The sequence below is a fragment of the Micromonas pusilla genome, assembly GCF_000151265.4.
Source record: "Micromonas pusilla CCMP1545 genomic scaffold MICPUCscaffold_7, whole genome shotgun sequence".
NCBI classification, from domain to species: domain Eukaryota; kingdom Viridiplantae; phylum Chlorophyta; class Mamiellophyceae; order Mamiellales; family Mamiellaceae; genus Micromonas; species Micromonas pusilla.
In genome coordinates, this window is record NW_003315888.1 from 1067033 (window position 1) to 1080769 (window position 13737).

At 69.4% G+C, this 13737-nt stretch overlaps 6 protein-coding genes across 6 annotated transcripts; 3 read left to right on the forward strand and 3 right to left on the reverse strand.

Annotated features, from left to right (window-relative positions):
• Positions 1–1802: 1802 nt before the first annotated feature.
• MICPUCDRAFT_59752 (uncharacterized protein) lies at positions 1803–4450 on the forward strand (the record flags this gene model as incomplete). The annotated part of the gene is made up of 4 exons (XM_003059871.1): positions 1803–2517; positions 2690–3378; positions 3568–3801; positions 3950–4450. 4 exons carry the CDS (start codon positions 1803–1805, stop codon positions 4448–4450), a joined length of 2139 nt encoding a protein of 712 aa, XP_003059917.1.
• Positions 4451–4582: 132 nt separating this feature from the next.
• Positions 4583–6911, reverse strand: MICPUCDRAFT_59753 (uncharacterized protein; the record flags this gene model as incomplete). The annotated part of the gene is made up of 2 exons (XM_003060163.1): positions 4583–6389; positions 6574–6911. 2 exons carry the CDS (start codon positions 6909–6911, stop codon positions 4583–4585), a joined length of 2145 nt encoding a protein of 714 aa, XP_003060209.1.
• A 416-nt stretch (positions 6912–7327) lies between these two features.
• MICPUCDRAFT_40727 (uncharacterized protein) lies at positions 7328–9160 on the forward strand (the record flags this gene model as incomplete). The annotated part of the gene is made up of 1 exon (XM_003059872.1): positions 7328–9160. The coding sequence occupies one exon, from the start codon at positions 7328–7330 to the stop codon at positions 9158–9160; it is 1833 nt and encodes a 610-aa protein (XP_003059918.1).
• Positions 9161–9233: 73 nt separating this feature from the next.
• On the reverse strand, positions 9234–10149 carry MICPUCDRAFT_18624 (uncharacterized protein; the record flags this gene model as incomplete). Its single annotated transcript, XM_003060164.1, has 2 exons — positions 9234–9380; positions 9559–10149. 2 exons carry the CDS (start codon positions 10147–10149, stop codon positions 9234–9236), a joined length of 738 nt encoding a protein of 245 aa, XP_003060210.1.
• A 237-nt stretch (positions 10150–10386) lies between these two features.
• MICPUCDRAFT_59756 (uncharacterized protein) lies at positions 10387–11094 on the forward strand (the record flags this gene model as incomplete). Its single annotated transcript, XM_003059873.1, has 1 exon — positions 10387–11094. One exon carries the CDS (start codon positions 10387–10389, stop codon positions 11092–11094), a length of 708 nt encoding a protein of 235 aa, XP_003059919.1.
• A 57-nt stretch (positions 11095–11151) lies between these two features.
• Positions 11152–13272, reverse strand: MICPUCDRAFT_59757 (uncharacterized protein; the record flags this gene model as incomplete). Its single annotated transcript, XM_003060165.1, has 2 exons — positions 11152–12501; positions 12631–13272. The coding sequence occupies 2 exons, from the start codon at positions 13270–13272 to the stop codon at positions 11152–11154; spliced, it is 1992 nt and encodes a 663-aa protein (XP_003060211.1).
• Positions 13273–13737: the final 465 nt, after the last annotated feature.

Sequence of the window (13737 nt, forward strand, 5' to 3'; positions counted from 1 at the left end):
CATCTCGCCCACCTCCGCCGCCGTCGGCGCGTGCCCGATCCCCCGCGCGTGCCTCGCGAGTAGCCACGCGCCCCGCTGCCGCCCCGCGATCCAACGCGTCTCCTCCACCACGCTCGCGTCGTCCGCGCGCGCGTGCGCGCCGACGACGAACCGCCGCGCCTCGTCGCCGTCGCGCGTCGGCTCCATCGCGCGCCGCGCGAACGCGTCGTGCCCGCCTCTCATGACGTACGTGTGCGGGAACGTCAGCGCGGGGTAGTCCGCGAGGTGGTCGCGCCGGTCGAGGTTGCGGAGATGCCGCCACATTCGGGGCGCGCGGACGTCGCCGTGGTCGTCGTAGAGGATGAACACGCTGTTCGCCGTGGACGCCGTCGCGTCGCCGTCGTACCCGCCGCCGTGGTCGCCGCCTCGCCGCAGCGCCTCCGCGGCTCGCTCCGCGTCCTCGCGCACGAGCGCGCAGAGAAACGCCTGAAGCTCTAACGGGTCGAACACGTTCACCGCGCCGCGCAATCGCCCGCGCGCGTACTCGGGGGGGTATCGCACGTCCACCACGTGCGCGCGGAGCGCCCCCGCCGCCGCCGCCGTCAGCGCCCTGACGACGACGTCGACGTCCACGCACGGGACGCCGGTGTTCGGGTCCGTCGTGAACGGCAGCGCGGAGGGAGGGCCTTGCTGTAGCGGCGAGAACGCGCCCTGGACCTCCGTCGTCGTCGTCGTCGTGGCGAACGTCGCGTCGTCGAGGCGGGGCGCGAACGGCGGGGATTCTAAATGATGACGCGACAGGTCGCGCGCGTCCGCGTCCGCGTCCGCGCGCGGGCGTCGCGCGTCCGCCGCGGCGGTCTCGTCGTCCGCCGCCTTGCGCTTCGCGTTCGCGCACGCCGCGAGGTCCGAGCCCGATCCGCTGTGATCTGGAGTGATGCGAGGGAGGGGGCGTTCGATTCGACGGCGACGAACGCGAACGAGTGGGATTTTTTTTCAGTTCAGCGAGCATCAGAGAAAAAACCAAGGTGGAGAGGCGCGCGAACGGATCGACGGGTCCCCGACGGATCGCGCGGCCGCGATCGCGCGCGAGACGTCGACGCGGAAGAAGGCTGGCGACGCACCGCTCCCTCCGGAGTTCCTCGCGAGCGCTTCCGCGAACGAGAGCCCCGAGTTGGTTCGAATCGGCGGCAGATCTCCGCGATCGAACGCGCCGCTGCCTCGCGGCGTCGCGCCTCGCGACGACGCCGCGGACGCGGACGCGCTGCGGCCGCTCGCGGCGCGATCGCGGAAGTCGCGCGGCTCCGCGGTGGACGGGTACGGCGTCTGCGACGCGCTGGGGGGAGCCGCGGGGGAGGAGACGCTCCACGGTGGCGCGTCGAGCGGCGACGCCTTCCGCGTCGTCGTCAGATTCGTCGTCGTCGTCAAATCAACGTCTCTCCCCCCGCGCGGGGCGTCGAATCGCGGCGCGGGCGGGGGCGAGCTCACGAGCTCCCGCCGCGCGCGGCGCTTGGGTTGCATCGCGGCGACGTCGTCGGCGTCGTCCGCGATGTCGCGCCGAGAGCGCGCGCGAGGCGGCGACGCTGACGGCCCGGCGCGGCGCGCGACCTCGGTCTGCGATCCGACGCCGAGGCTTCGCGTCTGCCTTCAACTTCTCGAAGAGTCGACTTTCGAAACGGCCGACCGCACGACGTTCACCCGAAGCTGACCGGGACGTCCGGATGAACGTCGGTGAACGTTAGTTTTTCTGTCGTCTCCGCGCGTCGCGTCGTCCGTCAAAGCACACGGAAGCGGCGCGACCTCTCGTCGCGCGCGCGCCCGGCGCGATGCCGCCCTCGCCGAGCCCGCCGTCGACGCCGTGGGAGCCCGACGACGCGCTCGCGGACCCCGCGCGCGTGACGCGCGCGCTCCTCCTCACCGACCGCGGCGCGCGCGGGCGCGACCTCGACGCGGAAACGCGATCGATCAAACTCGCGCGCGTTCTCGGGTTGACGTCGCCGCCGTCCGCGTCGTGCGAGCTCTTCTCCGTGCGTCTCGACGGCGCGGGGATTCGATGCGCGGGCGCGCCGCGGATCGGCGGCGTCGATCACGCGGACTGGGGCGCGACGCCGGCGAGCTACGCCGGCGTAGGCGATCCCGAGGGTGACGCAGATCGGCGGGATCTAGTGCGCGCGCTGCAGGGGGTCGCGCTCTTCCCGCCGCCGCCGCCGTCGCGCCTCGTCCTTCTCCTCGCGCGGATAACGCACGCGCTCCCGATCGCGTGGCGCGTGACGCTCCACGAGGCGTACGAGTCGATCTTTAACGCGAGCGCGGCGTCGGATATCGTCTGGCTCGGCGTCGATATCGACGCGCTCGCGACGAACGTCCGCGAGTGGCGCTTCGAGCGAAAGTTCGGCGGACGAACGCTCGTCGTCTGCGACGCGCCGTCCACGGTCCCGACCGGCGTCGCGCTGAAGCGGCGTTGCGGCGACGCCGTGTTCCTCGTGTCGCTGCGGCCGCAGGTGGGCGTCGCGGACGCGAGGTTCGATCTCGTCGGCTCAGGTGCGTTCTATACACTGGTCCCCATACGACCGCGTCGGCGTTGTGAACGCCGATCCTTAAGGACTTTTCCCGGCGCATCTCTCCGCCCACCCCTCGCTTTCAATCCCCGCCCTCGGCGCCTTTCAACTTCAACTGACGCCTTTCAACTCCACCCCGACATTCGCTCGTATAGGACGGCCCTCGGGACGAGGAGGACGCGGAAGCGACGAGAGCCGACGGCTGCCGTTCGGCAAGGTGAGGGCGCGCGAGCGCGACCCGACGCCGCCGCCGCGCGTGCGCGTGGACCTGCGGATCCTCCACGAGGCACGAGAACGCTGGCGCGTCGAGTTCACGCACCTGCGGAAATCGCCGAGGCTCGTGATGTACGTCACGCCGCCGCCCGTCGTCCGCGCGACGTCGCCGGCGCGTCGGCTCTGGGAGCTCTTGGCGCCGGCGACGGCGAAGAGGAAAGCCGTCGCCGAAGCCGACGCGAAGCTCGCGGCGTCGCTGTCGTCGTTCGTCCCGCGCGCGCGGCGGTCCGCGACGAAGCCCGGCGGCGGCGGGTTCGGCAGCGTCTTCGTCGCGTTCGCGCCGAGCACGACGCACGCGCTGCGCGTGGAGGTGTGCCGCGCGTTCGAGCGAGCGATGCGCGACCAACGCGCGGCGGCGCCTTCGACGGCGACGCGCGAGGATTTGAAAAAACCGTACGCGTGCCACGAGCTTCCTCGCGGGCAGGGCGTGGGGACGTGCGCGAGGACGGACTTGGCGAGCTACGTGGACTTGTTACCGCCGTACGGCCCGAGCGAGGTGGACACGACGGGGGCGGAGTACGTCCAGAAAGAGCCCAAGCCTTGGCCGAGGCGGAGGGCGTTTTGGGAGGAGGTGCGTTCTATCTCACACTGGTTCCCATACGACCCCGTTAGCGTGGTGAACGCCGTTCCTTGAGGACTTTTGCGGGCGATTCTCTCCGCCCACCCCTCGGTTTCAATCCCCGACCACGACGCCTTTCAACTCCACCCCTGACGCCTTTCAACTCCACCCCGACGTTCGCTCGTATGGAACGACCCGGAGTGGACGTTTTTGTTACCGATTCGCCGGTGGCTCCGCGGGAAACCGAAGAGATACCCGAGACCCGCGTTCGTGCCCAAAGCGAGCGACTTCTGGGTGTACGACGGCGCGAGAGGGAGCGTCGACGATCCGTACGAGGGCGCGCTCGGCTGGGCGGACGCGCTGTGCGTCGTCGCGAGCGGCGCGGACGTGCTTCGCGAGGCGGAAGCCATCGGCGTGCCCATCTTCGTCGCCGCGGTGAGACCGCTTTCCCACACTGGTTCCCATACGACCGTCGTCTCTCGAGGACTTTGCCATTCGGTTTCGACGCTCGATCCGGGGGCCCTAAGCCGCCCGCCTTTCGACCGACTGACCGTCGAGCCCGCCCGCCTTTTAATCTCATCAGTGGGACGCGTGCGTGAAGAACGGCGGCTCGCCCGCGGCGACGCTGAGCCACCTCGCGACGCTCGGTCTCGCGAGAGACGTCGACGACGCGCGCGTCTTCGAGGGCGAGAACTCGGAGAAGTGGCGCGGGAAGAGCGGCGGCGTCGACTTCTCGGACGCACCCATCGTGGGGAGGGAGCCGCACAACGCTCGCGACGGCTGGGACGGGCACACGGCGGACGTGGTCGGGGATAACCGCGACCGGGGCCCGTGCGTCGTCGACGACGTCACCGTGACCGCGGCACGGGTGTCCGCCGCGGTGGAGGTGAAACCGTGGAGGATTGGGATCGAGCCGGGGACGACCGGGGGACGGTACGATCGATACGCGCCGGGGAGCTCGTCGGCGAAGAGGGCGAAGGACGACGACGGCGGAGACGACGACGACGAGACGCCGGCGAGAGCGCTCGAGTTTGGCCTCGGCGACGACGGCGAGGTCGAGTGCGAGGGGTTCCTCTTCGACTGACCCGAGAACGACAGAGGACAGACGCGCGCGCGTCGAAGGCAGTCGTCGTTCGTGACGTACACGTAGTTTAAAATAAAGAAACGAAAAACGGGCGCGCAATAGGCGTTACACATCATCCATCCGTTCCCGTCGTCACGCTTCTCTCGTCAAACTTCCGCGCGCTCGAGCTCCCTCCGCGCCCTCGCTCGTCGCGGTCGCCCCCCAGCTCGCCCGCCCTCCCTCCCCCGCGTCGCTCGCTTCCGCCGCCGCGACGTACGAGCTCTGCTGCCCGTCCCCGCTCGCTTCCGCGGCGTTGGAGACGCCCAACGCCGTGAGGTCGGTCGCCTTCGGCGTCGCCGCGGGATTCAGAGGGTCGAACGCAAACTTCGCCGGGTCGAGGCCGACGTCCTTCGCCGCCGCGAGCGCGGTCTCGTCGACGTCGTGCTCCTCGCCCGCGGCGTCGCCTTTCTTCTCACCGTCGCTGTCTGGGTGGTGCGACGGTTGACGTTCCGTCTTCCCGGCCACGGCGCCGCCGCGCGACGGCGGCGTCGCGGGCTTCGGCTTTGGCTCGTCGCCGCGAAACTGCGCGTCCCCGGGGGAGTACCCCATGAGGTAGGACATCGCCGCGGGGCCGAGCGAGCGCGCGTACGCCGCCTTGTCCGCGGCCATCTTCAGCGGGTCGCCAAAGCCCGGACCGGCGACGATCGGGTGGTACTGCGGCCGCGGCGCGACGTGCGCGGCGGGCTCCCTACCGCCGCCGCCTCCGCCGCCTCCGCCGCCGCCGCCGCCGCCGACGGTCGTTCTCACGTCCCTGTCGCCGCCGCCGCCGCCGCCGCCGCCAGACCCTGACCCTGACCCCGACCCGGTCCCCGCGCCGCCGCCGCCCGCGCCGGGAACCGGCGTCTGCGACCGCTCGTGCCGCCGTCGTCGTCGATGCCCGTGCGGGGACGAGTGCTCCCTGTCCGCGTCCCAGTGCACGACTCTCGGCGTCCCGGGTTTGTCCACGTCGTCCGAACCGCCCTTGTCCGAGCCGCCCGACCCCGGCGTCGCCGCGGTGTCCTTCGACGTCGCCGGCGAAGCGCCGTGAATCTTCCGCTTCCTGCCGTACCCCGCGCCCGCGGCGGCGGCGGCGATTGCCTTCGCCGCCGTGCCGACGCTGCCCCCCGCGCTGCCCGTGCTTCTCGACCCGCCGCCGCCGCTGCGCTCGCGCGCCGCCTCCCTGAACGCCGCCGCGCGTCCAAGCGCGTCTCGGGCCGCGGCGGGTAAAAAGTCCGGGACGTCCGAGTCGAGGACGCATCGCACTTCGCCGCGGTGCTTTCGCGGCTCGTACTCCACCCTGAGCCTCGACCCGGGAGGAACGTTTTCGAGGTGCGTTCTGAGCCACGCGAGAAGTCGATCCGCGAACTGCAGCGCGGTCTTCGGGTCCCACGCCCCAGGGTGCCGCGCGGCGTACCCGGGCAACTTGAGCGTCTCCAACGTCTGCAGCTTCCGCACGAACCCGTCGTCGTCGCGGAAGCCGACGAGGATGCGTCGGCACCCGATGGAAAACGATTGCGCCCACCACTTGAGCAGCTTATCTCGCTCGAACCGCGCGACTTGCGACGCGGTGTCCATCACCCGCGTCGTCTTAAGCTCGATGTACCCACCCAACCCGCTCTTCTCGCCGTCCCAGCAGTCCACCTCGCCGCCCATGATCAGCCGATGCCTCCCCACGCCGGTTCGCACCACGACGCAGTACGCGTCGAGGCAATCCACGGGGGACGAGTAGTCGCCGCCCGTGCACGCCTCCTCGAACGAGTACCCCCAGTACGCCATCAAACCCTGTCGCGTGCCCTCCCTGTTCGCCTCCCTTCGCACGCACTCCTCCGGCTCGAGGACGTTGAGGACGCAGACGCCGTCCACGAGCTCGCACTCGAGGTGCCACGCGTCTCGTGCGTTCCACGGCGTCGCGAGAATTTTGCTAAGGGTCGTTCCATACAAAGCGATGGCGGGGTGGAGTTCAAAGGCGTCAGGTGGAGTTCAAAGGCGTCGAGGGCGGGGATTGAAACCGAGGGATGGGCGGAGAGATGCGCCGGGCAAAGTCCTTAAGGAATGACGTTCACCACGCGAACGGGGTCGTATGGGGACCAGTGTATAGAACGCACCTAAAGTTGCCGCGCCACGTGAGCACGTCCGCCGCCGCGAGCTCGCGCTCGTCCACGCCCGCGCGCCGCAGCGACTCGAATATCGGCGTCACGTCCGCGGGGCGGCGCTCGCCGCGGTCGCGGTCGCGGAACGCGTCGTGCCCGCGCGAGAGGTCGAACGGGACGTCCGGTCGCGCGTACGCCTTGAGATTCGACGCGTCGTAGACGTCGCCGCGCTCGCGCGATTTCGAGAAGCACGCGAGCTCGACGGGCTCGCGGTACGGCGCCGCGCGGGGGGGGGCGCCGTCGGGGGGGTCGTGCCGGACCCGCAGGGGCGCGAGCCACCGCTCGGTGCCCATCCTCGCAAAATCTCTCGTGGGAGGGGGGGGTGCGGGGCGGGGGGGCGCGCTGTGACCTAGTTGTAGCCGGCGGGATCGGTTGGAATTTGGGAGCGCTTTTTCCGAGACAGGACGAAATTCATCGCGCTGACGACGACGACGACGACGACCAACGACGACGATTTATCATCCTCGCGGGTAGGGGGCATTCGCTCGCGCGCGTCGTCGCGCTTCGCGCGCTTCCCGCGGTTCGTTCGGGAACGCGACCGGCGACAGGCGGCAGCGCGTCGTCGTCGTCGTCGTCGTCGTCGGAGGAGGAGGAGGAGGAAGGAGGCTTCGGCGACCGCGGACGATTGGAATTTGGAATTATTTGGCAAATCGGCGAAGAAGGACCATCGTCAAGGGCGAGGAAGAAGAAGCTTCCTTCCACCGACGCGATGCGCGAGTACGAGCTCGAGCAGACGTTCGACGTCCCGCTGGAGACGTTCCTCAGGGTCGTCTACGGCGACGACGGCTTCTTCCTGACGCGGTATCACGCGGAGACGGGCGACGGCGACGACGCGCACGTCTCCGTGCCGCCGTGGCGACCCACTACTGCCAAGACGGCGTCGACGCCGCCCGCAGACGATTCCGCCTTCGACGCGACCGAATCGTCGCGCGACTCGTCGTCGACGCCGTCGACGCCGCCGCGAGGCGTCGGCGTCGTCGCCTCCGCCGAGCGCGTCGTGACCTTCGCGAAGCGAATGACCGTCCCGGGCGTCATCGAGCGCCTCCTCGGCGTGTCCTCCGTCGCGACGCTGCGATTCGAGGAGACGCAGAGGTTCGAGTTCGACGCCGCCGCCGGCGTCGCGACGGTGTCCAGCGCGCCGACGCTGTTTTCGCCGCGCGCGCCCGGCGCGATCGCGAACGCGGAGCTGTTCAAGACGGACGTCATCGCGCGGTACTGGTCGATACCGCCCGGGGACGGGGACGGGGACGGCGGGGACGGGGACGGGGACGGGGACGGGGACGGGGACGGCGGGGCGCGCGCGCGGACGGGGATGCGCGCGACGATTCGTTGCTCGGCGGCGGGCGCGTGGGCGCTGCGGCCGGTCGTCGAGAAGATGCTGGAGCATCGCGCCGCGGGGGCGTTCCGCGAGTGGGCGAAGCGATGCGACGAGTTTTTGAGCGAGCATCACGGGGTAACGGACGGGGAGAGGCCGTTACCGAGGATGAAGGTTTTGGACGGCGCGCGTCTGGACGCGCACGCGGGGGGCGCGTCGCCGAGACGGAGAGGGCTGTCGTCGTCTGGATCCGTGAAAGCGCACGGAACGCCGCCGCCGCCGGCGCGAACGCCGACGCCGCCGATGAATATCGAGGACGAAGACGCGGAAGTGGCACCACGTGGCGATGACGTGGCAGGCGACGTGGCGCGCGAAGGCGAAGGCGAAGGCGACGACGACGACGACGACGCGTCCGAATACGACGACGACGACGAGTTCGAGGATGCGCGGTCGTTCGCGTCCACGTCATCCGCCACGTCAGCATCCGCGAGGGCGTTCGCGCGCGATCGCGCGAAGTTCGCGACGCCCGGGGCCGCGGACTCCCCCGACGTCGTCCACGCGGCGGGAGAGGGCGACGACGCGCTCGGTCCGAGGACGACGACGACGACGAAACCAACGCGATCGACGACGACGCCGACGCCGTCGCCGCCGCGCGCGGACGACGTCTTCGCGAACTCGTGGTTCATGCAGACGGTGCTCAAAGACCTCGGGGCGCTGCGGAGCGCGAACCGAGAGACCGCCGCGAGGCTCGCGGCGCTGGAGGAGAACGTCGTGGCGACGAGGGCGGATAACCAAGCCTTACGCGCGGAGCTCGCGAGGGACCGATTCTCTGGCGGCGGCGGCGGCTCCGGCGGCGGCGGCGGCGACTTCGGGTCCCCGACGACGACCGGCAGCGGCGGCGTGCGATTCCTCGGGTCCGAGAGGCGAACAATTCGCATGGGAGGGTCCGCAGATAACGCTCGGGAACGGGACGTTTCGTCGACCGTCGCGGCGGCGACGCCGAGGGCGCTGTTCGAAGACGACGCGTCGCACCGCGCGGATGACTACCGCGCGGGTCTCGGATGGCTCGGCCGCGAGCGCGACGACGGCGGCGCGGGCGACGCGTGGACGCCTATCGGGCTGGGATTACTGCGATGGAGCGGCGTCGTCCTCGCCGCAACGAGCGTGGGGGTCGTCATCGGGAGGGCGATGTCGAGAAACGCCGAGCGCGACGCGTTCCGGTGGTGAGCACGCTTCTGTTTCGTCTCGAGGAGATGCAGATGTCATATTTTGATTTCTACGTTAAGCTACACGTGTATACCTAAAGCGCCTCTCGGCCTCTGAGCGTGGCTAAGATCGACGTGTGCTCGATCATCGCCTCGCGCATCACCTTCTGCACGACCGCGCACCCCTCCACCGCGAGCGCGTGCACGGGCTCGAACACCTCCACGCTCGCCTTGTTATCCGTCTGGGAGAGCGTCGGGCGGCGGCGGGCGAAAGGTCAGTCGAACGGGGTCCGGCCGTCGCGGGGTCGAGCGCGCGTCGAGAGGGAGGTCTGACCACTTTAAAAAGCGACGACGACGGGGGGGAAACGAAAACGCCTCAAGGAATGGCGTTTTTCCGGGAAGGAGTCAGCGAATCCTCACCTGCACGACGACGACCTTATCGCCGCGGCTCGCGTGCGTCGCGACGTGCACGCGGACGCCGCCGCCCCCCTCCTCGACGTAGTTCAGATCCAACAGCGGCGTGCCGTCCAGATACCCCGCGCTGCACGCCGCCATCGTGTCCTTCATCGGGATGCCCGCGTTCGCGATGGCGAGGACCGCGGCGTTGATCGCCGCGGCTCGCACGCCGCCGTCGGCTTGGAGCACTTGTATCATCACGTTGATCTCCGATCGCGGCGCGAGGTGGACGAGCACCGTCGCCTCGAGTGCCTGGCGTATCACGAGCGCGAGCTCGACGGAGCGCCGGTCGCCCTTCCCGCGCGCGCGTCGCTCGCCCGTGCTGAACGCAGCCTGGCTGAACTCGCACTTGATGATCGCTCGCTCGTCGTCGCGTTCGCCGCGATTGACGCACTCGCGCGGGCCGTGGACCGCGCACATGACGCGCGTGTTGCCCGCGCGGAATTCCGCGCTGCCGTCGGCGGCGGGGAGGACGCCCATCGCGCATCGCATCTGCCGCGTTTCCTTCGGGCGGCGGCCGTCGAGGCGCAGGCCCTCGAGGCTGACGTACTCCATCGCTCGCGACGGCGGGCGCGTCGGGAGCCGTGCCGCGCGGCGTCGTCTGGCGAGCGAGCTTTAGGTTTGACGACCTGCTTGCGACATTGCCGAGTCCGAGAAAAATCTGACGCCATCGAGCCCGCACTTCCCCGCGCGCCGCGCCCCGCGACTCGGGCTCGCGCTCCGGATGACTCGCGCTCGACTCTGAAGGAGGACCCCGCGCGCGCGCCCCTCGCCGCCGCGCCCAGATTCGACATGAGCCCCACGCTCGAGGCCGACGGTAACGTCGCGTGCGCGATCTTCTCGCATCTCGAGCACCCGAGAGACCGCGACGCGCTCGCCAGCGTGAGCACGGTGTTCAGGGACGCGGAGAAGTCGGACGCGTCGTTGCCCGGCGGCGGCGTAAGTGAGTTGGAAAAGCTCGGTGGCGAGTTTTACGACGAGGACGAGTGCGAGGAGGCGGTCTACTGGTACCGCAAGGGTGCCGATCGCGGCGATGCTGATTGCATGCACTTGATGGGACTTTCCTATCACCACGGCGAGGGCGTGGATAAAGACATGAGGAAGGCGTTCGAGTGGCTGGAAAAAGCGTCCGAGTTGGGGCACGTCGGCGCGACACACGACCTCGCCGGGCACTACGAGCTCGGCGTAGGCGTGGACGTAGACGAAGCGAAGGCGATCGAGTTATACGTCAAGGCGGCGGGGATGGGTCACCCGGCCTCTGCACGACATCTCGGGGACTGTTACTACCACGAGGAGTGCGGCGTGGCGGAGGACATAAACGAGGCGCTGAAGTGGTACCGCCGCGCGTGCGAGCTCGGCGATAGCGGCTACTCGGAAAGTCGCGCGGACTTGATCGAGGAGGGGTTGGATCCGTCCGAGAGCGACGACGACGACGACGACGACGAACAAAGCGAATCCGAACACCTCGCGACGTTACCCCAGGGAGGACATTACTTTTGATCTCGCTCTAGCTAAATACGACCACCCCCGCGCCCGCCGCGCGTCGTCTTCTCGTCGTCACCGCACGCGCCCGCTCAGCGCCGCCGCCGCCGCGAGCTCCAACGACTCCGCGTCGTCGCTGAACTCGTCCCCGCGCCACCCCATCACGATCGGCAGAATCGTCGCCGCGCTGTAAAACGCCTCCGCCGGCGTCGTCACGCCGTCGTTGTGCCGCCCCGAGTGCCGGTGCCCGATCGTCGGCTCGAACAGCTCGTGCCCGACCATGTTGTTCCGAATCGCCGCGAGGATCCCGAGCGCGAGCTGCGTCCCCGCGCACGCCCTGGGCCCCGCGCCGAAGACGGGCCACTGCGCGTTTCGGTATCGCGTCGACGCGAAATCCGTCGTAAACATGATCACCTGGGTGTGCGCGCGAACGACCACCTTCCCGCGAATCAAAACGTCCCTGTCGACGTAGCGCTCGAATATCGGGAACGGATGCATCCGCCGCATCGCGTTCTCGAGCGATAAGTTCGGGTGCCGCGCCATCGCGACGGCGATGTCCCCGACGTTGATCGCGGGAGACACGAGATACGGCTGAAGAATCAGAGAGTAATACCGCGGCTTCGCCCAGTCTTCGCCGTGGACGTGCCACAGCACCGGGTGCTTCCGCAGCAAGTCGTTCACGACGACGTCCACCGCGATCCGTTTGAGCTTCACGTCCGCCTTGCCGCGCACCGCGATCTCCTTCCGCCACTCCCACGTCGCGTCGAGCAGAGGTTCAAACGCGGGCTCCCACCGTCGCCCGAAGACGTACTCGACGAACACCGTCAGAGATAGCCTCGCCACCGCGCGCGCGTCGATCGCGACGTCGACGTCCACGCCCAGCTCCTTTGCCTTGGCCGCTTTCGCGATGCGCGCCTTGAGCTCGTGCGCGCGAATCAGCTCCGTGACGCGCCGCGTCGCGATCTCCCCGAGTCGCCCCGGGCTCGGGAGCCGTCGCGCCAAGTCGTGGAAATCGCGCATCATCGACGAGTGGAGCTCCCCGTCCACCGACTCCAGGCTCAGCAGCGGCCGCCACGCCGGCGTCGCGACGTGCCTCTCGAGCGCGTCGCCCTTCACGACGCTCGCGCGCATCACCGCGGTCGCCACCTCGGGGTCGGTGACGTTTACCAGTCGTTGGCCTCGCAGGACGCCAAACGCGGCGAAGCAAAGCTTGCGCGCCGCGATCGTGAAGCACCCTAAAACGCCGCTGCAGAGACCGTTTTTGTTCGCGATGATGATCAAGTTCGAGACGCGGTACATGAGGCAGATCACGAGGTCGTACTGCACGACCCTGAGCTCCTCGGGGGTGATGCCTCCGGGGAGCGACGTCAGCGCCAGGAGCGTGAAAAACTCAAAGCCGTACCGATGCCGGAAAAACACGAATCGCTGCGGGGGGGGGGGGGAGGGGGGAGAGGAGGAAAGAGAACGTCAGGGTTTAGGGTTAAGGGCTTAGGGCTCAGAGAGAGAGAGAGAGAGAGAGAAAGAGAGAGAGAGAGACCCGGCGCTGCTGCGCACCTCGTAGTGCGCGTCTCCGTATTCGCACACGGCTTGCACGAGGAACAAAATCGGCAAAATCCTCGCGTACAGCGCGAACGCGCTCGCCGCGGCGTCCATCGACCCGCTCGCGAAGTACACCCACGGCGCCATGCACCCGAACGTGAAGAACAGCACGAGCTTCCACTCCGCGGTGTCGAGCTTCCCCGCGAGCTGGTCCCCCGCGAAGGTCTTCATGAGGTAAATCACGATGGATAGATCGCGCTTCGCGTCCCAGACGCACGCGAACGCCGCGAGGAGGAGCATGAGGATGTTCCCGAAGAAACCTAACACCTGGACGTTGACCCCCGCGCCGATGCTGCCGATGTACACGTGCCCGATGAACCTTCGAGACGCGAGATACGGCGCGAGCGTGAGCGCCCATCGCCGCGGGTCGGCCGGCGGCGACGACGTGAAAAACTCGAAAGCCGCGTCGGCGGCGGACGCGCTCGAGGTCGCCGCGGACGTGGCGGAGCCTCCGCGCTCCGCCGCGAGGAACAGCCGAGGGACGATCTCGAACGCGAAGAGCGTCACGAGCGCGAGCCTGGGGACGCCGTAGCCGTACTTGACCGCGCGGTCGTTCGTGAAGTAGCCCCCGCCGTCGCCGCGCGACGCGCCGCTCATCGATCGCGTCGAATGAATGGAATGCCCTCTCCGTGTGGGTACACGTACTTTTTCCTCCTTTTTCTACTCGACGCGTCGACGCGACGAGCGCGTCGGAGGGACCGCGAGAGCGCGCGGGTCGACGCGCGGACGCTGCCGCGGCGCCGCGCGGAACTGGACGGAGAGTCGGCGCCGGTCGCGCGCGCTTCTTCTCGCTCGCGCGCGTGCGGCCGCGTGTGCCCTCCCGGCGGCGGCGAACGATTTTGATGAAAGCCTTCACTGACGAGGCGCCGATGGCCGATCCGCGATCCGATCGCGGGGTCTCGGCCGCAAACGCTTTTACGTGACGTCGACGCTTTCGCGCGCACTCCGAGGAGCGACGCGCGGTGGCGGTCATGGCGACGACGTCCGCGGCGCGCGCGGCGCCGAGCGCGCGCGTCGCGCCCGCGCCCGCGCGCGGCGGCGCGGCGGCGCGGCCCGCGCGCC